This window comes from Amborella trichopoda, chromosome 10, assembly GCF_054954075.1.
Source record: "Amborella trichopoda isolate Santa Cruz 75 chromosome 10, AtrichopodaSantaCruz75HAP2 v2.0, whole genome shotgun sequence".
Taxonomy (NCBI): Eukaryota; Viridiplantae; Streptophyta; class Magnoliopsida; order Amborellales; family Amborellaceae; genus Amborella; species Amborella trichopoda.
The window spans coordinates 31033399-31056689 of record NC_142345.1 but is presented as its reverse complement, the minus strand read 5'-3'; the positions used below and the strand labels follow the sequence as shown (position 1 = coordinate 31056689).

The 23291-nt window shown below is 35.0% G+C and overlaps 1 protein-coding gene across 6 annotated transcripts; it reads right to left on the bottom strand.

Annotated features, from left to right (window-relative positions):
- Positions 1-6812: 6812 nt before the first annotated feature.
- LOC148780144 (uncharacterized) lies at positions 6813-23291 on the bottom strand. Of its 6 annotated transcripts, none has more exons than XM_088849546.1 (8): positions 23121-23291; positions 22815-22950; positions 21392-21534; positions 17417-17466; positions 16827-17323; positions 12522-12599; positions 11792-11854; positions 6813-7058 (listed from the first exon to the last, which is right to left on the bottom strand). In XM_088849546.1, exons 2-8 carry the CDS (start codon positions 22857-22859, stop codon positions 6993-6995), a joined length of 942 nt encoding a protein of 313 aa, XP_088705672.1. In that variant the 5' UTR covers positions 22860-22950; positions 23121-23291; the 3' UTR covers positions 6813-6992. The 6 variants fall into 6 exon arrangements, with proteins under 6 accessions (XP_088705672.1, XP_088705673.1, XP_088705674.1 ...); XM_088849547.1 differs by having other exon boundaries at positions 22815-22935; XM_088849548.1 differs by having other exon boundaries at positions 22815-22929.

Here is a 23291-nt window from a genome sequence, read left to right as displayed (position 1 = left end):
ATCCAATACTGCCTATAAGCACACCTAATTAACAGTTTACATGAAGTAAAAAAAAAAAGAAAGAACAAAAACTACAAAATTACATCAATGAGTTTGTCCATCGTCAAACCTTTTGCAAGACCGTCCGCCTCCATATTAAATTATCGATAGACGTGAGTAAAGACAACAGACCAATCACAGCGTACCTCTCCCACTTCCCTAACCAAAGCATGCCGAGCCCTTGGAAATTTAACCTCTTTTTTCATCCATCTTATCACAATTAGCGAATCTCTTTCAATTACCAGTGGCTTATTAAATTGTTTAGCCATCTAGTAACCTATAGAACTTCCATCAAAATTTAGTTTAATCCATCTCTGGTATTATCCACAGTCCAATTGTAGTACCTTTAACATTCCTCTTACGTAACGACAATTTAATATTATACATCAAATCTAATTGAAGTATACCCCACTATTCCTCTATAATAGCTAGCCATTCAGCTACAGTTATCTTGATTTTTTTCATTTAGCTTACAATTCAATCTACTCACATTCTCAAAACGTCTATTTCTTTCCTTCCATAGTTTCCAAACGACAATGGCATTAACTACTTTCAAATAATGAAACCTTTTTTCCGAACTTCTTCAATTTTCCATCCATCAATAAAAGTTTCTACCTGCACAAGAGCAACAGTATCCCCAACCATTCAAACACCCATAACCAGATTGACCTAGCATAATCACAGTCGAGGAAAAGATGATCAACCGATTCCTCATCTTTTTTGCATAACAAACATACATTCAATAAAATCTTAGCTCTCTTTCTCAACATATCTACAGCTAACTGTTGCTTTTGTGCGAATAACCAAATGAAGGCATGAACTTTTAAAGGGAAAGGCCAATGCCAAAATTTTGCCAACCCTCCATCTGATTCTGTCATAATACAACAACTTGTAAGCAAACTTTACATAAAACTTACCATTATTATTTGGTACCCAAACAACTTTGTCCTCCTCATCAGGGAAATAGAATACTGTTGTAGCAGTATTGAACACTGAATTAGCTCCTCTGCCACATTATTGTTTGCCCTTCTATAGGGACACTGAATATCCCAAACTGCATTAAACCCTTTCCATGTCACCATATCACTAAACCCTTTCCCTGTCGCCATATCACTGACGATTTTACTCCAGGAGTTCACCTTTGCATAGGGATTGGGGAATCCATATTTAAGAGGATGGTTTCTAATTCAGTTTTGCTGCCAGAATCTTACATTGTCACCTTTGCCCACCATCATACACATACTGCTTACCATCCCCCTGCTGGAGCAACATTTCCATCTACTCCCTCGAGTAGAAGCCTACTTGGAGATATTTTGAATCTAAAATTTTTTGAACTAGATGATTATAATCTTAAGAAAAAATTTGAATTTTAACTTTTCAGATACTTAGCTCTTACGCACAAAATACAAAATTCAATAGTCTTTGTTCAATCTTGAGACTATATTTTCCCGGTGTGGTTCGTATAGAGCCTAAGCTCTAAACAATCAAATCCTACCTTCAAATAGCGTGGAAAAATGTGGTTTTAATATTGGAAATTTTGTGATAGCCTTATAATATGTTTTTATATTTATTTATCATGTTTAAAGCTTCAAAAATTGTGTAGATCCGAAAACTTGAAAATCTTGAAAATTGACGGTCCAAAAATACGTTACAAAATACACTATTTTCAAAACCTGAAATTTTTTTTTTTTTTTTTCTCATGTCTATCCATGCTTCTTGATGTCGAGATAATCAATTTGAAGATATTTGGGCATCAAAACAACCGTGAAATTTTTGAGGTAAGCTCAAATTTGATTGTTTAGAGCCTCGCCTCTATATAAACTTTTCCCATATTTTCCAAGTGCGTAGAAAGTGTGATTTGGCATTTTTCCTTTTTCAGGTTTAGTTGTGTGTTGAAGATGTTGCCTTCCTAGAGGGAACCTAAAATTCCTCCTAGGCTTTTACCGAAGGAGTAAGTAGACAATATGCTCCTGTAGGAGAATGAAATCTTTTGGCGTATGGGAAATACTAAACCGAAATTGACGAAATTCAGTGTAACAAACATGTGAGCCAATCTCAGATTCCATTCTAATGCTATCCAAATTTCCAAACAGGATTTAGCTAGACTATAGCTTTAATATTTTCCAAAAACATGAAAGGCGAGACAGACCCGGGTTTCTTATCTATCTAGAACCAAACAGGCCCTAAAAGAAAAAAAATTTCCATGAGGTTTCAGTGAAACTTTTCTCGAGGTCTAACATACAATGAAGACGATAGCCGCAATATGTATGCAGCTACGTTATTTCCACATCATTTGCAAACACTGAGGGGGCGTTTGGATACCAGGACATATATTTTCTTGGCAAAGATGGCACATTTATTTCGATTGGATGCAAATTTTGAAACATAAATATATTTTCAACAAAAATTATATTCGTCATTTCAAACCAAAAATAAAGAAATTTGTCTCCGTGCCTATACCCTAAAATTTTGATTTTAAGTGAGATTTCCTTATTATGGAGACGCCTACCTTATAAAATGCAATTAATTCCGCCAAAGCACCTCACAAATTGGAGAGAAAAGCAATCTCAAATTTTAAGTTTTAGCGAGAGGAGGTATCTTAAAATTTTAATTATATCTAATGTTAGAGAGAGAAACTACTTGAAAATATTTAGATTAAAATTATATCAAAACTTTTACAAATAAACTATCTCAAATTTTAAATTTTAGAGAGACAAACTATCTCAAAAATTTTCAAAAATGGAGTTATCTCAAATTTTAAGTTTTATAAAGAGTACCTGAAAATTTTAGAGAAAGAAACTATCTCAAAAATATTAGAGATGCTATCTCAAATTTTCAGTTTTAGAAAGAGAAAATAGCTCAAATAATTTAGAGAAAAAAACCATATCAAATTTTAAGTTTTAGAGAGAGAAAGTACCTAAAAATTTTCAGAGAGACAAACTACTAAAACTTTTAGAAAGAGAAACCATCTCAACATTTAAACAGAGAAACTCTCTCAAATTTTAAGTTTTAGAGAGAGAAAATATCTCATAATATTTTAGAGAGAGACTATCTCAATTTTAAGTTTTGGAAAGAGAAAGTACCTGAAATTTTCAGAGAAATAAACTACCTCAAAAAATTTTAAAATATAAACTATCTCAAATTTTAAGTCTTAGAGAGATAAATTATCTCAAAAATTTTGCCGAGAAACTATATCAAATTCTAAGTTTTAGAGAGAGAAAGTACCTCAAAAAATTTATAAAAAGAAACTATCTCAAAAGTTTTAGAGAGAGAACCTATCTCAAATTTTAAGTTCTAGATGGAGCCTCATAAAATTTTAGAGAGAAATTATATCGAATTTTAGGGAGAAACCATCTCAAATTTTAAGTTTTGGAGTGAGAAATTATTTTTAAAAAATAAATAAACAAATAGAGAGAGAAACTATATCATATTTTAAGTTAGAGAGAGCACACCTGAAAAGTTTTAGAGAGAAACTCTCTCAAAAATTTTAAAGAGAAACTATCTCAAATTTTAACTTTTAGAGGGAATCTCTTAAAATTTTAGAGTGAGAAACTATATCAAATTTTAAAAATAAACGATCTCAAATTTTAAGTTTGAGAGAAACTATCTCAAAATTTTTAGAGAGATAAATTATATCAAAAATTTTAGAGAGAAAAACTATCTCAAATTTTAAGTTTTAGAGAGCGAGAGTTCTTGAAAATTTTTACAGAGAAATTATCTCAAACTTAAAATTTTAGAGAGAGAGAGAGAGAATGTGTCTTAAATTTTTATAAAGAAAAACTATATCAAATTTTAGAAAAAAACTATCTCAAATTTTTAGTTTTAGAGAGAGCACCTAAAATTTTTTAAAGAAAAACTATCTCAATAGTTTTAGATAAATAAACTATCTCAAAAATTTTAGGAAAAGACTCTCAAATTTTAAGTTTGGAAAAGTTTATATAAAGTTGCAACTTTAAAAATCTAGAATTACGTATGCATATCCAAAATCCATCATAAAAAGTTTTTTGGATGTTGGAAAATCCTCTCATTGATCATCTCAACATCGTGATGTATGAATATGAAAAGAAAAAAAGATTTTTGAGTCAACAAAATAGTGTATCTTACAACATATTATCTGTCCATTTTCAAGATTTACATGTATCTATAGATCTACTTGGTTTGAACCATTTTTAGAGTTCAAAATTTTATAATCGGAAATGAAAATAGATTCTCAAGCCATACTAAAAAACTTTTATCTCAAAATTACATTTATGATAAATATTAAAGGTGCGCCTTAATTGGATTGTTTAAGGTAGCAACCTTATACAAAATGCACCCTTTAAGTTTTATAAAGAAAGTATTTAGAAAAGTTCTAGAGAGAAACTATCTCTAAATTTTTAGATAGATTGTCTCCAATTTTAAATTTTAGAAGGAAAAAATATCTTAAAATTTTAGATAGAGAAACCATATCAAATTTAAAGAGAGAAATTACCTGAAAAATTTTTGAGAAACTATCTCAAAATTTTTCGAGAGAAAAATTAGCTCACTTTGTAAGTTTTAGAGAGAGGTCTTGAACTTTTAGAGAGAAAAACTATGTCAAATTTTAGAGAGAGAGTTCCTAAAAATGTACGAGAGAGAAACTTATTTAAAAAATTAGAGAGAAACTATCTCAAATTTTAAATTTTAAAGAGTATCTTAAAATTTTAGAGAGACTATTTTAAAATTTTAAAGAAAGAGCAACTATGCCAAATTTAGAGAGAACCTACTTTGAAATTATTTAAAAAGAGACTATCTCAACTTTAATAAAAAAAAATATTACAATAAAAAAATATAATCAAAAGCAAAGTAAAAAAAGCCATAAAAATATTATGCATCCATATACTATCCAAACAACATAAATCTATTTTGCAAAAAATATTTTTCTCATGAAATATATTTCAAAGAAAATCTTTTTTCCATAGTCCCAACGGCACCCGACTCCATTCAGTCATTCTCAAGGCGATGTCTAGCCCTTATACTTATCTCCATTAAGGGACATATATAAATAGGTGCTCCTCGTACCACATAAAGATATCTATGTATTATCACTGCACGCAAAGGAAATGTGTGTAATGGATTTATTATTTTTTATATAAGGCAGTAACAACCATCATTAACCATTAGATTTGAAATCGAGTGATTAAAGAAGTGATATTATTTAAGACAAAATCCAAAATAAAATATATAGTATTGTGACACACTTTCATCTATAAGATTTCACATCCAATAGCTATAAATGATTGTGATCTCTTTGTACTAAAACTAAATGACATAATTTCTGTACAGCCAACCCGCATATTGTAGAAATACAAGCTTGGCAATAAATATATATTTTTAATATAATTTGAAAATATATGGTCTTTAACATGGGGTACATAAAAATGAAATAAAAATAAAAACTAAAAATAATAATTATATTAAGAAAATATTTGAACAGTTAGTTACAATTGTTTTTAGATGGATCATCTTTAAGACGGATGCTTTATACCTCTCGACCACATATTGTTAAACTGCAGTCCAACCCTCATGAAACAATTTTCCAAAACTAAATGGTCTCACATTATACAGCCCCATAAGCAAAACCCTGCAATTGGCAATGATTGTCCAATAAACATGATTTGATTCAGGGAAATCTGTGGCATGTCACTAGCACCAAGCCAACTTTTAGAAAGCTGTACACTAAACCTACTAAACGGAGCCTTAAACTCCCTTAACATCATGACTTTATTTTGTACAAGTTAAAACGACAGTTCACTGAAAAATGTCCATGTCCATTAAGCGGAGAAAAACCAAGTCTTGGAAAATGAGGTAAAAAGTGACCTCTTCAGTCCCAAAAGGATACCCTTCCACTCTAAAAACTAAAAGGTGCCTTAACCTCATCCACAACCAAAAAGATACCCTTCTAATGGGTCCACTCTAAAACTTAAAGGTCCCTTAACATCATCCACATTAAAGCTAGGCAAAATTTCACACATTCATTGTATGAAATACAAAAAAGTAAATAGAATGAGCAAGAGATGTAAGTCTAAAATAAAAGACATACAAGAAAACAAAATTTACGAATAAACAAAAAAACTGGAAGAAATAAAATGATCAATTAACAAAACCATGCTTGTTTCTGCTAAATTTCAGATTATATTAGTGAAAATAAATAAAAACAAAAGAGAAAGCTTTATGTGCTTCCCCCTACGTCATAGAAGTTCTATCCTCTCCTTACTATCCAGCCATCCAATTTTGATCAAGAGAGCTACTCACCGTTTGATCTTAGATCCGACATCTCAAAATATTTTATTTTTATTTTTTTAATACAAATTTTCTGAATATAAAATTTGGTACGTGCCATCTTCTCATTGGAACGCACCTATAAAAAATATTTAAAATAATTTTTTGATAAATAATAATGACCAAAATACCCCGAAAAACTTTCAAAGGTATTTTGATTATTTTATTCTATCAAAAATATTTTTTCTATATTTTTCGTTAATGCAAGTTTAATAAAAGAATGGACGTCCAAAATTTGGTGTCAAAATAATTTATAGAAAAAAATTAAAAATAAAATAGTGCAGAGACGTGACATTGTGATTGGGGCAATCTTAACCCTCCATTCAGAATGGAGGGTTGGATAAAAAGAAAGATACAACTTCGAATAGAAGGTTGGATAAAAGGGAGTATAGAACTTCTATGCTGTAGATGAAGCATAAAAAGATTTCCCAAAACAAAAATGGCAGAACGTATAAAAGGTGGTAAGAATAGAAGACAGGTAGCCATCTAATCGCTGGCAGAAAAAATAAATCGAAAATTTTGACATACAAGAAATTTGTGTGCATAACTACCATTAAGGACATGCTGACGTCTAGAGTAGCTATGTATCAAGAAATGAAACACCAACGACACATAAAACAGAACGCTTGATATTATGTAGCACCTTGAGTCATTTAATGATTGGTTGGGTCCTTGTTACGCCATATGCAATTTCCTTGAAGATTTTTAAACCACTCTACCTGTAAACTGAATGAAGTAAGATCATGGCTGCGAGAACATATGTGCATTCTTTTCTGTTTCTAAGAACACGTGAAGTGAAATATTCTTTAAACCCAAATCAAATATTAAGATACAGAAAGTAAAATCATAAACAAAAACTTTCTTTCCCAGTATAAACAAGAGTAAATATCTATCGAGGCTTGGAACGCGGCAAGAGCGCAAGAAGGATCTTCTTCCTAGGGCCCTAAAAGCAACGTAAGCATAGTGTAAGTCCCAAATAAGTCATTTTAAGAGTAAAGATAGCAACATTGTATTAGTTTAAGAATTCTTACAAGATCAGAAAACCAATGCTTCAGTACATGTAAGAACAATGCTAACATCTCAGTGATTTAGTAAATCGTTATCACATCGATTTCCAACAAGCAGAAAGCAGAGGACAAACACGAAGCCTATGAAGAACAATTCAGATATTTTGTAAGAAAGCAACCCCAAATGCATCTAGATTTTCTTTTCCCAATAAGTTGGATTGATTTAGACCTTCAGATAGATTGTATGTAGCAGTTGTCTTTTAAATTCCTAAAGTATACTAGGTAGTAAGGAAATTTTATTGATTTAGCTGTGAACTGGGTTGGCATTACTTTAACCCAACCAAATGGTAGTCCAGCCCATGTAAGAACACATTATCGACACCCATGGAGAGCTCATGGATTTTTTTATTTTTGGAGAATGTCGACTATATTGACATCCATGGAAAGCTATTGGATTCCTAAAAGTAATGGTTCAAAGCTTTTGGATTCCTAGAAGTAATGGTTCAAAACTTGGGAGTCAATACAAACTTGCCTGATTTTGAGGCAACATATTGTGTGGCTCCGGTCAGCCAAGATGCCAACATGCTGAACTGAAGATCAAATGACTCAAATCATTGGAACAAATCATTCCTTAAGAATACATCAATAATGCCTCTAAATTCTTAAGTACTACTAAAACATTTTATTTTTTCATCCCAACTATTCAAAGGTAGCACTTTCTTTCAAGTTGCCAACGAAGCAGGAAGTGCTAGAGTGAATTGAAGGAACATACTAACAAAGCTCACAATCAGCGTTCAAGAAAGGTTCGTTTGCTTCCCAACTTCCAGCAGTCTATTAGTTTTTGTATAAGAACATATTTCATTTTGCAAACACCGATTAATTTACCGCATTCCAGTAGTAACTTAGAGTGCTCCTCTTAATCGTTCTCCAGTTCGCAAATTCCAAATTTACAGTGTGGTACTAATTGTGGGTAGAAATCATGGTAATTTACAATTTGCTGTCGGACACTGAATAAATTAAATCAATGGGGATTCAGCAATATTCATAAACAATACTATTGCAGTTAGGATTTTTATAGAGAGGCAAACCATGTTAAACATCAACTATGAAAAGGACATCTGAAATATCCCTTGCCACATAATTCCAAACCCTATTTCAAAATTTCAACCGCAGGAGGCTTACCATAAGTTCTCTTGAGTTAGGGATACAAATAGATTTTCAGTTCATGTAGTTTGACAAGACTAAACACGAAATGACCTCAAATATACCAATAGGTCAGCCATAAATGATTGGCAGGTGTAATCATTGCAAAAGAAATGCACCCCAAGATCTTTAGAGAGTCTCCTTTAGGTTAGATTAGATGCCCATCACATAAAGAAATATCATGATAAGGCTAGTTTTCAAGCAAATCCAAGCTCAGGAATTGGAGAATCCCAATAAAATAAGGACAGTTGCCACTTTCTAACCTTGTATTATCCTCCAATAGATATCCAAGTCCGACTAGAAAATCAGAATCATACTTCCCCTAAGAAAATTTAGAGAAGAAGCTTATAACTTGGAAAATCCCAACAAAGTTAGAGAAGAAGGTTATAAAGTTTTCAAGCTTCTATCAATGGAAATCAAAAGGTTACAAACTTTTCAAGCATGACTTGGATAATCCTGGCAAACTCAGGACACAGGCAATGACATTGCCACTTTCTAACATGGTGTTTATCCTTAGATATCCATGTAAGACCAGTAGATCAGAATCATACATCCCTTAAGAAAAGTTAGAGAAGAAGCTTCCAGGAAAATGCGTGTTCACACGAGCAACTATATCACCAGGCAATCACATAGACTGTTAAGTTTAGGTATGATTTGAAATGAGCAAGGACACCTCAAATGCAATAGAATGCATTAAATCAATTTATCAGAGATTGATTGACACGAGTTCCGAGCAAGCTTTGCTTTCAAGGAGGCATGAATACGCAAGCTAAAAAAGAGATTCAACCAGGAAATCTACCTACTTTTTGAAACCAATGCTATGTGCTGTTTTAACTTTTAAGATTAGAACCTTACACAAATAAGAGCTTCGACGCTCAACATACAATGAACAACAAAGTCATGAATGAGTTCGGTTATAAAAGCAAGGAGAACATGTAGGATTTTCACTTGAAACTTATGAAAGTAATATCCATTCCCTGCACTTCCAATCAATAGCTTTCACTTTCAAGACCTGCGATTGTATCACCTAGGCTGCATGTAGCTCTGACTCAAATGAAGATATAAATGATGGAGTATGCTATATGCTATGAGACATCATATGAGAGCAAATACAAAGCAATCCTATCCAGTGTTCAAAAAGGTAGAGGCAGGAGAGAGTACTATAAAAATTTCTTTTGGTAACTTTTAAATTTATTTTTTAAAATTTAGTAACTGCTTTGGAAGTGATGAGCCTGCATTGTGTTTGCATCGAGGCACATAGCACATTAGACTCCCTGGCACATCAAGTCATATCTCGCATTTGATAACCCTGACAATGAGTTTAAGGATTGTTAACATCGTTTACGGTGTCTTGAATTTGTGACCCTGCGTTCATTTCCCCAGGAATGTAAATAAATTGTCCTGGGTGACAAGAGAGTCAGTAGGTTCTTTATCAAGTTATGCTCATTCTCCTGTTGTTTAAAGCGGGCTTGTCTAGGGTTACAATAGTTCGGTAGGTTCTTTATCAAATCCTTTTCCAAAACTCTTCAGGGCAGTAGCAAGAAAGTAGCAAGACTGAATGCCCAGATTTTCTCTATCATGGGTTTCCTCAGGTCCAACAAGAGTGTAAGTCTTCAAATGGCTAATTTCACTTAACAAGATGCCAATCAGAGACCAGTAAACACCTAGGGCTCCAACTCCCAACATTTACTTGTTCATTGCTGAGGCAGATCACTTTTTTCTGCATCTTTCATTCTCTTGGGGCACGTTTGGTACGGGTGAAAATACTTCTGTGAAAGTATTTTCACACGAAAGAACTCTCCCATGTGATTAGATATGGGAGTTTTTTCACACCAATTTGTTCCAGTGCATTTTTTTCAGCCCAATTAGCAGCCAATTGGTGTGAAAAAACTCCCACACCTATTCATGTGGGGGAGTTCTTTCATTTGAAAATACTTTCACGGAAGTATTTTCACACGTACCAAACATGCCCTTTGCTTCATCTACATCATCAACTTGTTCAAGAATCATTGGACCTGACAAAAGCAACAACCTCCTTTACGTGCTGCTGATACCATGTCTGTTCAACACCAGATGAAGCCATGTTCTAATGGGGATGTGCCCTCTAAATGTATTTAAGTGGCTCTTGGTCCCCTCCCCACACGGGTACCTGACATTGTAGCTTTGAAGGCAGCTCTTTTGGGAGTCCACGACCTGTGACTCTTGGGGTCTCAGGAATACCTTGAGGAGCAGCACAGAAACCATTTGGGACTCCATTTCATGTGCCCCACAAGGGTGTGTAAGACACCTTAGGCAGGATCTCAAAAAATCATGTTCAGTTCTTATCGACAGTCCACCAATGGCAGAAGATGACAATCTGACATATCAAGTAGGCCGTAGGCCAGAGGCTAACCATAGAAGCCAGCAGATATACTGAAGGAGATTAAGCATCTTAGGGACAGGGAGATGTCTTTGACACATGCTCCATGTCATGCGAAGAGATTCCCCAGCCATAGAGTATTTGCCTCTCGTTGGCCCCACATTTTTCAGCACTAGCTCTCTAATCTCTTCATTCCAAAATCGTTATCTCACTCCTCCCTTCTCCCTCTTCTTTAATGTATCACCTCACCATATTTACCCTCTTTTGGCAATTAGCATATTTACTTACAAAGAAAATTACCTTTTTGCACACATGCCTATATTTATTTGCATATTTGCATCAAGAGCAATTCGATCTATACTTTCTCTCCAATGATTGACATATTTTGTAAACAACATATTTAAAATAAGAAATGGCCATGACATCAAATTATTAAGTCTATACAAATCAGTGCTTGACTGGCGTAAAACTTGATTTCATCCATATCAAAAATTTATATTTTTCACTTCATATATAGCATAAATGTGTTCCAAGGTTCCCAAGTATTTTAGCAAAAGCAGAACTCATGTTTACTTAGAATTTGAAATCTGGATGTTGTAATCTCTAAGCATGCATCGAAGTAGGAAACAATAAAGAATAAATATTTGAGTTGTTCTTTACAAAGAAAGACTACTTGCAAATTTAAGAGTGCAGTTCATGTGAAATCGACAATGATAGTTCTGGTCATGTGAAATAACTGTAAACCTGTGTAGTTTTTGTTTATCAACTATATATGAGACATTTATTGTCTGGTAATGAACGATAAACTGTGTAGTCTTATAAGCAAGCAGATGTGGGGTAGATAATCATTTGAAGTAACAGAAATCCTAGGAGCCAATAATACCATTGGTATCCCCAACTCTTTGAGGTCAGTGTCTCCCATCTGCTTCAAAGCAGTCATGTCCACCTGAAGAAGTCAACAAATGGAAATAATCATGTATCACATGTAGATCCCAAGAAGTAGGTCCCATCCAGATGAGCCAATAAGTTGCCTGCACAAATTCGGCTTATAGGGAGTGCAAGCAAAACATCTTTTCCAAGAAAATGACATCATTGCCGATATGTGCCTTTTGAAATTGATTGGTTATATTAAAAAGAACATCATGAAAGCACTGAAAACAAAGCCAAGTGACCCTGCCTATAGGAAATGCCAGACATGCAGATTGAGGACAGTTATCAACACATTAAAAAAGTATAATTATTTTGCATGCATAAATTGACTCCCTAATCATCTATCACAAGTGCAGCACATCAAAAAAGAGAGAAATGACGTACAAGAATCCAGACTTCAGTCCCTACAGAAATGTGCATCCTCCCAGAAAGCAAAGTATTGGAAGAAGCTAAAATGCACTAGCATCTCTGATTTAAAACTATGAACAGCTTTATTCATAGAACCATGATCAGAAAATTTTAGACGTAACAAACTGATTCAAATGCTATAAACCACTTTATTCATGTAACCATGCTCAGAAAATTTCGGAAACAACAAACTCATTAATTTAAAGTTCCTAGCTTCTCGAGGTAAATCTAAAGAGACACGCTCTCACAAACCCAGGCACGTGTATGTAAATTACCTCTTCTGCCTGAAAAAGGATGGCATATTTGCCCAGACCTAGCGCATGCAACAAGCTTGCAACAGTGTATTCCTCAGCCTGCATTAAGGAGACAACGGTTAAGATGGAGGACTGGCTATAATGAGCATTCATGAAGAAAAATTATATACTTAGAAAAGGGAATGACATATATACCAAGAATATTTCATGAAGAATATCGGACACTGAAAGGAAATCTCCCTTTCTATTTGTTATTTTAAGTTTTTCAAAACCATCACTATTATCTAGCTAAGGGGTCATGTAATGCACATTAATGCCTCAGAGATCACAGATACATATTAAAGAGATACATTTCATAAGAAGACAGCTATCCGTGGCTGATTCTGATATACAGATGGCATGAAGTCAATGATCACAACCTCTGGACTTTAAATTCATAAAAGAGAGAGAAAGAAAGAAAGACTCAATTATAATTGTGACATATTCACCCATTTTACTGGTAATCAAGCTTCTTATGAAAGGATCCTTCCCAGGTTGGCATGTTAGACACTTCACTTCTTGCGTCAGATTAAATCCCAGTTCTGGGGTATCTTTCTGGAATCTGGAATTGATTATAGGAAATAGATTTCCCAATTGAGCACATTGTTCAAATCCTGATGACAAATTTTGGGGATCCAATAGCTGTTAAAATGGGGCCAATATTGATTTCTCCAATGACCATGGTAACCTTGGGCCATTTCATACAATATGGAAAAGGTTGTAGTGGTTGTCTATTTCTTTAAAGCATCAAATACCACTGATTCTTGAATCATACAACTGATCACAACTCAAGTTTTACCCAAAACCTTTTCATGTGATGCTACTTTCATCGCAATGACACTTAAATTTCTCTTCAAATCCATAGTAGTTAATCATACAGGCCATATTCATAGATGTTGGGTGTCTGAGCGGAACTCATCTGGTTCCTATATTTTGTAAAACATGAAATTACATAGGAACCAGGTATCATGTCCAAAAGGTGTTTGTCAAAGAGAAACATTATCTGCGACATTTCTACAGTAAGGATAAGAATCCCATACATCACTAAATGCAAGGAAAATATAATGAATAATTGGCAAATTGTTGAACTAACTTCAACTTTTCATAGTTGCCACCATGGCCTTAGTTTTATCACCCATCAGTTGAAAATAGATGCTTGCCAGATTAACAAATTAAAGAGGACTCTAGTCTCCGAATCTTTTAGTGATTATGGGTTTTCCATATTTTTGTCATCACTAATATGCAGGCAGGAATCAGCCAACCCCAGTTTGATAGACACCACCACCAAAACAAAAAACAAAAGCAAAACAAAGAAAATCCAGGCCGACACCCATATGTGATGGATAAGTTCTGTTCTTGAATAAGTATATAGCATTCTATTCCAGTCAACATGTGCAAGAGAAACAGTTAACAGCATCAAAAAAAAAACATGTGAAAGAGGAACCACTCTCGATCTAGCCACATCTGACTAGCACAGATCAGCCACAGAGATTTTATTGGGACAAATAACTATTTGATTTCGATGTCTTCGTAGTTGATTCCAATAACCGCAAAACATCATTGTGGAAAAATCTGTCAGGATATAACAACACTTTCTTTTATAAGCAAACAATGAATATACAGTTTATTACCAAAAATACCAAATGCAGCTTGATGTGGCCAATTTTTCCTTTAAATATCTCTAGCTTAATCACACTCGAAGCACAAGGATTACACAATAGACGTTAGTCAGCTCAAGAGTTCCAATGCATGAAGGTGGGAGCTTATAGACCCCAGAACAACAACAAACTAGCCTACTGAAGTACCTCAAAAATCCAGCCTGTGAAAACAGCCATGAGCATATCCTTGCTTCACGATTCTTAAGTGGCCTGTACGCACTCATTAATTACAAGTTAAGTGGCAGGACCCAGAGGAATTGAAGTCTTATATCATTCCCAAACAATCGTTCCCAACTTGGCAAAAAAAAACTAATCATCCTAGCATCTAGATTTTTTGTGCAATGTGCATACAGTTTTGTAGACATAGTTACTACGAAGTTCCTCAGTTCCATTCAAAAACAGAGAATAAATAACAAGGTTGCTTCTCCTTCTAAAAAGAACCAACACACTCTCTGCATCTGGTTGCGTGCATGCATGCACACACACCCAGCCCTCTAGCACTCCACATGCACATGTACATGTACACAAATACATATAAAACCCATAGGCAACAAAACACATAAAACACAAATAACATATCACACAATGCAGGAAAGTCATTTTAGGATCAATCACCCAAATCCACCATTTTTGTTTTTTAGGAAACGCACCCAAATCCACTGTTTGCTTAGGTTTTTAGAAGGAAGGTCAACAGATAAGTACATTTGAGGTTTGCAATATGGATTTGGGGCAGGTTATTATCCAATTAATGAGATAAACCATAATCATCGATAGACTACAGCAACAGTTTGATTCATAAGTGAGCATTGGCTCAAGAGTATATCTCATTGTAGTCCCCAATCCACAGTTTCCCACTAATAAACTTGACAGATCTTTATTTTAAAAAGTTTCAAGATTGATTGAATTCTGTTTGCCCTCATTGTTATATAATAGCTTGGAACACTAATTATCTCAACTCAAGCAAGTAAAGTCCAATGAGCACTAAAAGTACACGAACTTCAAAAAAAAAAAATATATATATATATATATATATATTTATATATATATAAAAAAAAAAAATGTGCCATCTTGCCATCCTCCAATAATTAAACTGAAATCCCTATTTCAAGACTGGCGCCTTTGGACATACATCGATGTTGTGAAACAGCCAATAGAAAAAAAGCTATATAAGAAACCTATCAAGCCATGCACATCTAACAGAACCTAAATGCATAAATGCTGAAAACTAATCAGCAATTCACCATGGAGCATGCATAGAATGCTCCCGCAGAAGCAGAAGCAGAAGCATACTTTACACTACTCCCTAGGTTTCTATATTAAATTTTGGGATCCACCTAAGAATCTCCAAATGATTATTTGCAAAAATAAAATAAAATAAGAAAATCAGATTTTTTTTATTTCTTAAACACTTTGATCCGACAGTCCAAAAACCGGACAGTCTATATTCAATTTAATGATGCTAGTTTCCTTTCAGGCACTTAAGGAATGAGCTTTATTTTTAAGGAAAAGTTTATATAAGGTGGACAACTTAAATTGTAGAATTAAGGTACACCTCAAAAATCTATCGGAAAAGGCTATTTTGAGATTGGAAAACCAACTAATTGATCATCTCAACATCGAGATATATATAAAAAAAAAAAAAAAAAATTTTAGGTCCCAAAAATAGTACATCTTGCAACACATTATCTGGACCGTCCATTGTAAACATTTTCATGCATTTTGTGGATCTACTTGATTTGAACCATTTTTTTAGTTTAAGATTTTATAATTAGAGATGAAAATAGATTCTCGGACCAACCTAAAAATTCTGACACCAAAATTGCATCTTATGACAAAGTTTGGACCATGGAGGTGCGCCTTTTATCTTTTTTGAAACTATTTGACTTGTATAAATAAATTATAGTTACATTGCCACTGAAGTGGTAAAAATTGGCAACCCACAAGATGGGTGCTCAGAATACAAGAGAGGTAGAGAGGAAGAAATAAAATACATTTTCACCAAAACTTAAAACCTAAAATTGTCAACAAAATATGGAAGGCTCCAATCTTGAATATCCGCAAAGGATGTCCACCTAGTTGGATTGTAAACAGTTGCCAAAAGATGAGTGTGGGCGGCTCCTTTGACCCATGTTGCCAGAGGCCCATAGGAAGTCCCTGTTATCGGGGCGGACATTACCAAGTTGGATTGTTTAAGGTTGCAACCTTATGCAAACCTCACCCGAGGCCAGTAGGAGATCCCTGCTATCGGGACGAACATTACCAAGTTGGATTGTTTAAGGTTGCAACCTTATGAAAACCTCACCCTTATTTTATTTTATTTTTTTATTTTTTATTCTTTTTGAAGTCAGTCGCCAGGTTGAAGAGGTTACATTCCCAAACTTTAGAGTCCTAAAAATACTCCAAGATTGGGTTGGGATTGAATGTAGGAAAGGCTCCCACAGGAGCATGAATCTTTTGACATCAGCATATAGTGAGTTTGTAGTATTGAAAGAATTATCAAGTAGACCAATGCTAAACTATAATTTAAGACCATCACACAAAAGAAGTACCAGTCAGTGCAAAAGAACTACCAGCCTAGTAGTTAACAAACATTGTTGCTAAAACGAGAACAAGAAAGAGCTGGAAGTACCGGATAAGCTGGCTTCTGCGTAATTCCATTAGCAGTAGGAGCAAGGCGAGCAACTGATTTAGCAGATTCAAGAGGCACAGAATCTTTTGTCAGGAAAGAGCTGGGTCTTGAAGTATCGATAGATCTAGATGATTGAACAGAATGCAATGCATGCATATTTCTTGGAGAGGAGAGGGCTCTGGAAGCTCCACCTAATGGCCTCTCAGGTGATCTGCGCTTTAACCCATCAAGAGTCCATGATGAGTAAGATCTTCTCAAAGAGTCCAACTGGAGCAAGTCATCAGCACTTCTTGTAGGAGGAATTCGCCTTGCAGTTCGTGTATTCCTCGTTCCAGGCATGCGGTGGGGTGTATCTATAACTGATGAAGATGGAGCAAACCGTGAGAGTTTTTCACGGAGATCTCCATTCTGATTTTCAGAGTCACTATAATACTTCCTTCGAGATGAATTTTTGCGCAACAATTTAAACCGCAAGTCATCTTGAGCAATCCGATCATCTTTTTAGTCATAAAGGGCATCAATCTTAGCATAAGATAAATTAGCCGTTAGACTACAAAAAAATATTTCTAATAGTCATTTGTTGTGGATACGGGAAATATATGGTCCATCATCACTCCGCCGATCGTTTGCTTGCCGACGTCTGCATAACAAGATGAAAAATGCAAAAAATTAACATTCAAGAAATAAAAAACTATAAACGGATTATTTTTTTAGGTAATATCTTTTTATTTGTTAAGAACATTTAAACATTCTCAGAGCACAATGGTTTAAGAGCTGCCTTTTATTAGAAATGGCAGCTCAAAGTTAGAAACTCGTAAGTTTTAACATGTTTGACTTCTGTTTAACAAAGGTGAAAAATTTTTTAGATGATTGAAGACCTTTGGACCATGCCAAAGGAAATAAGGAAAGGCCTTAATTCAACTTCAGGATTATTATTTATTACTGAAAGATTTTCAAAGAAACTAGCAAGTGTCCAAAGAGACTTCTACTAGTTAGAGAAGCATAAAAGGTAGCATTGATAGTTCTATTAAAAATAATAAAAATAGTAACAATAACAACAGCAACGATAACAATAACATCAATAATAATAAAATTAATAATAATAATAATAGTAATAATAATAATAATACAACAACAATAATAAAGACAATGATAGTGGTAATGATAAATGATAATGATAACAACAACAACGACGACGACAATAATAATAAGGAAATTTATCAAATTACCCATGGGAGATGAACAATTTAACACCTTACCGTATCTTTTGATTCAATTTCAAAATACCCATAGAAACAAATGTCCTTGAGTTGGAATAGCTGCAAATGCATATAATATTAAATGGTGCATCTCTTATGGGTATTTTGATAAATTTCCCTAATAATAAGAATAAAAATAATAATAATAGTAATAGTCACAACTAACAACAACAACAACAAAAATAACTGGGATAGTACTGACAGTCAATACTTAAAACTATTAATAAATAGAATAAATTTAACCATATACCATCTTATCTTTCTATAGGATGGTTATAAGACCAGCCATGCTCTATGGGACGAAATGTTGGGCGGTCAAAAAACAACATATCCATAAAATGAGTATAGCTAAGTTGAGGATGTTGAGATGGATAAGTGGCAAGACAAGGAAAGATATAATTCTAAATTTCAAAAGAACTTAAGTGAAACTCCAATAAGCAATAAAGTTAGGAAAAGTAGACTTAGGTGGTCTTGTCATGTGCAGCGTCAACCTCGAATAGCACCGGTTCGGAGGAGTTATTTGGTTCAAGTGGAAAGCTCTAAAAGGACAAAAGGAAGGCCCCCAAAAAACATGGATCGTAGTAGTGAAAAAGATATGGTGACTTATGGTCTGATTCAGGGTATGGCACTTGATTGGGTGGAATGGTTAAACAAGATTCTATAGCCAACCCCAGATAGTTGGGATAATGATGGGATGACATAATGATGATGATGATGACAATGATGATGATGATGATGATGACAATGATGATGATGACGATGATGAGGAAAGCATCTTCTACCCCCAACCCTACCGCAGGCCAATTCTTTTGGACGGCCTTTGTCCTAACCACTATTTGGGTCATATAGAATGAAAGAAACCAGAAGGTCTTCGAAGGCAATGAGAGAAGTGTGTCCCACATGGGAGACCACCCACATTATGGAAATCACAATTGATACCCACATTAAGGAAATCACAATTGATACCCACATTAAGGAAATCACAAAAAAATTTGCCAAAAAATTTAAGGGACTGCATTCCTTTACAAGAGCCGACTTCAATTCAACTCGCTCGATACTCTCTTGTACAAACCCAGACGTATCCCAAGAGCCAGCCAGTGGCAACCACCAGACTGGAATAATCAAACTTAATTTGGATGGCTGCTCACTAGGTGACCCTGGCCGTGGCCCTAGTGGTTTTGGGGGAATCTTCAAAGACTTCATTAATAATATGAACCTATCCTTCTGAGGATTCATTGGCAATGTCAACACAACAATGGCCGAATCGATTGCCCCTCTCAAAAGCCACAAGAGATTCAACCCACTGTGGCGATCTAAACTCGTACTGGCACGTGTTTCAAGGAATATTATATCTTGGGCCTCCCAGTTTGATCCCTACTCATGGCACCTTGCTCACATTTATGATCGCCCTCATAGTCTCCTTCCAGAACATTTGGGGCAAAGCCAACTGGAAAGCTGATCTGCTCACAAGAAGGGGAGCCACACAGAGGATCTCAGCCAGCACATAGCAATCAAATGCAACCACAACCTTTTCTTCTCTATATTCTCTGACCGGTTCCCCTCTGCCTTTTTGTTGTAGGGGAACCTACTAACCCACATTTTGTTTATTCTCTTTCCTTCTTCTCTTTCCCCACTTATGTACAGCACCCGAGATGTGGGCAGCCCTTTCATACCACTCCTCGTGGGGAATGTGTATACAATTTTAATGACATTAATATTTATGTTACCTTTTCAAAAGAAATATTCAAGCATATAGCAAAAATGAAAAATCACATTTCCTATCAGTCATAAATTTGTAACATGAGAATGGAAGGCACACTGCTTATTGAGCTCAGATATTCGCATGCCTTTGATTAGATAAGCCAACACATGTGCATATATCAGTATTACTGCAATTGAAAAAGAACGAAGGCACTTTTTCAACATGAAATTGTAGGTGACAAAATCAATAAACAGCGCTGTTCTGTATACTTGAATCGCTTAGAACATACTAGGAAATGACACTTTAAGCAACAAAGCTGTTGAACCTAGCAGACCAACTACGAGAAATAACAACTAAATTCAATGGTGGGATTTCACTTACCAGACAAAGCCCCCAGAGAAGTTCACGGGAATAGACTATTTCCCGTAAACTGTATTCAAACACCAAAGCCTATATAGCTTTGCCGATGCTCCGAATTACGACCGAAAGAATAATGGCCATTTTAAATACTCACATAACATATTACATAAAATTATTGGGTCAATAAAAAGATTGAATTGTACCAAAATGTGTTGCAGTTAACTCAAATATTTTAGGTTTAACGCATAAAAAAAAAAGCAATTAAAGTCTTTCTTTCTAGGCCATTGATTGATGAGAGCAATAACTTCCTAGAGAGAAAAGAGGACCAAAAACCTTCAGAATCCCACTTAAATAAACAATTTAGACCTTCATTAGGAATTGAGCTCAAATCCAGATATGATAGTAAGAGGACTAAAACAAGAAAGGAAATAAAAACCAGCAACCCATGCAACAGACTCCCAAAATTGCACAACAGGAATATGCTGTGCAGATAACTAACATTCGGATATAGATCACAATCCCATCAACCCGCCTGACTGCCTCTCACTACAAGTGAAATTGTAGTATTCTTTTGTCAAGATGATTGATGCTGACCAATAGTTTCACTCTGATATTCCACAGTTTCCACATCGAAAGGGATACCATACTAGAGAAAACATCTGAGGAGCAACAAGCAAGAAAGGCTCTTATCATTAACAGGTTACTTCTCCTCCACATTTATTGCCAAAAAACCCTTGAATTTTAGTAGTACTATAAAGGTCACTGTTTTGTACAATCCACCTACAAACAAACATAAACATTTGTTTCCCACATCATTACATAGGTCCCACATGCACATACAAAATGGGTATTTTTATCATGTTTTCTTCTCAACATCGTCTCAATATTAGGTTCTTCTTTTCCATCAACAAAAGTATCGCAATTCAGGTGCAATAACACTGCTTAAGAAACTCTAAGGTCTGGAACCGCTGTCAGATTGAGGTTCTATCCCAAAAAGCAACATCGAAGACTCAAAACCAATATTTCAAAAAGAAAAATTACGGAATAAGAAAGGCAAGAACTAACTCAAAAGTCCTTGAAAATAACAGGAAATATAAAGACATATATCATGGTTTCCAACTAGTACAACCAAAAGAGGAAAAGGTGCCTAATTTAATAAAAACACTAACAAACATATGGAAAGATTTTATCTTTTATTCCTTTAATAGTTAAAAGAAAAGCTCGTGTCTAAGAATAAAAGCAACCTTTTGATACTGGTCCAGCTGCCATAAAATTGAGGATTCTCTACATTGCTCCCCAACCTCTCTCTCATGGGCCGTTTGCTACCCACTGAAGGAGTGCGATCAAGATGCATCCCATCTGATAAAGGCGCTGCTCTCTTCACAACCTGCAAAGGTCATAATGAAAAAAGAGAATGTGCGACCAAATCCACTAAGAGAATATCCCACTACTGATGCTAAATAAGTATGAACCTGCGAACCCTTTGAAATTGTTTAAACTCTATGTGCAATGCAGCAACCAGTTCCCCAATTGCACCAAATACTTATTTAATACAAGGAAATAAATTTTTTGAGATTGTTAACTTTGTATTAAAAAATAAATCAATGTGATAGATGATGATCAAATCAAATTATAACAGAATTTGAGCCAAATTTTTCCTAACCACATGGCAATAAATTATGGAAAGGATGTGAATTCCCATAAGGATTGACAGACAGTTATGAACGCTAAAAGCTCCAAGGAAATAATTCGGAATACAAATCTCAGGTTCAACAGTACAATCCAATGTTCCATAACAAGGAGCACAACAACGGGTTACCTCGACTCATTTTTCAATTTAATATGTACCAAACAATAAAGAAGAACACGACCAGTGCCATTGTCATACTTAAAACCTTATAGCTCGAATCAGTCAAAGAATCTTCACCATCGGAAAGAAAGGAAACTCAAAGTTAATAGTGTACTTTCCTCTCTTACCAAAACACTGGAAATGCTTTTAGCTCGAAATAGCATTTAACTTCGGCAGAGCAAGTATACAAATCCCAAATGCTTTTACAGTCTTCAGCTTCCCCAAAAACAAGGAATACAAGCAAAGGGCTCCCAATTAGCACTAGGGGAAGCTAAGTACATCCTGTGCCCTCAGGACAACCACAATTTCATATACATGAGACACCACCAGGGGGGGGGGAGGTGGGGTGAGCGATGTTTTTGTCTGGGACCAGCGTAATGCTTTCCTTGAAACAAATTCATTTGCTTAATGGTAATAAAAAATATACAGGAGACTCTTATGGAAAGAAAACTAAATCCTAACATATAAACTATCACCGGATTTGGGCCCATAAAAATGCTGGTTCATTACAACAAAAACACTACTAGGGTATGAAAAGAAACAATCAAAATCAGCAGATTCAGAGGGCATGAAATTCATGAATTTAGTCAAAAGACTGGGCTAAGTGCGAGAGTATATGCTTGCAGAATCATACAAGAAGTAAATCCAAAAAGGGACAAACCAGTCATCAGATACAGGTTATCATACTGTTCCATTTGATTCTTTTTTGAGAGAGCAGCCTACTTTACCATTCCATTTTCCACTAAATCATTTGAGCAACATACACCAGAATTGGAGAAAACTAACAATGAATGAATAGAGAGAGAGAGAGAGAGTACCTGGCCACTGCGCCCCAGAGTGATCGTGACACTAGGGTTTGACATTTCGTTATATCCCACCAATTTCTCTGCAACCCAATTCTTCTTCCACCTCCTAAAACCCTAAAACTACTTTCTGCCACTTAATCAAGAAACCCTAAAGATATGAGAAAAATAATAATGATCATCAACCAGAGACCAATACGTAATATGTTAGCTGTAGAATGCTAAGAAACAATATAGGGAAAGAAAACCCAAGGGAAACCATTTAGAGGATTAAGGGGCTCGATCCTGGAGGTGTACTGAGAGAAAGAGAGAAAATCCTACCCCATGAGAGAATAAAGAAAGCCGGCCCGTAAATGTCCTTCAAAAATGGCAGGCCTCCTTCACATATCTGCTCTGATCAGCTCTTCCGCACCCTTCCTGCTACACAAAAACAACTGCGACAACGATACGAGAGAGAGGAGAGTGGTGCTGCTTTTTTTCCGATTCGTCAAG

Coding starts and splice junctions, on each gene's coding strand:
- LOC148780144 (XM_088849546.1), bottom strand. CDS start 22,859: ATGTCAAACCCTAGTGTCACGATCACTCTGGGGCGCAGTGGCCAG. Junction 21,535..22,814: donor CTCTGGGGCGCAGTGGCCAG/GTACTCTCTCTC, acceptor TGACCTTTGCAG/GTTGTGAAGAGAGCAGCGCC. Junction 17,324..17,416: donor TGATGGACCATATATTTCCC/GTATCCACAACA, acceptor ATGACTAAAAAG/ATGATCGGATTGCTCAAGAT.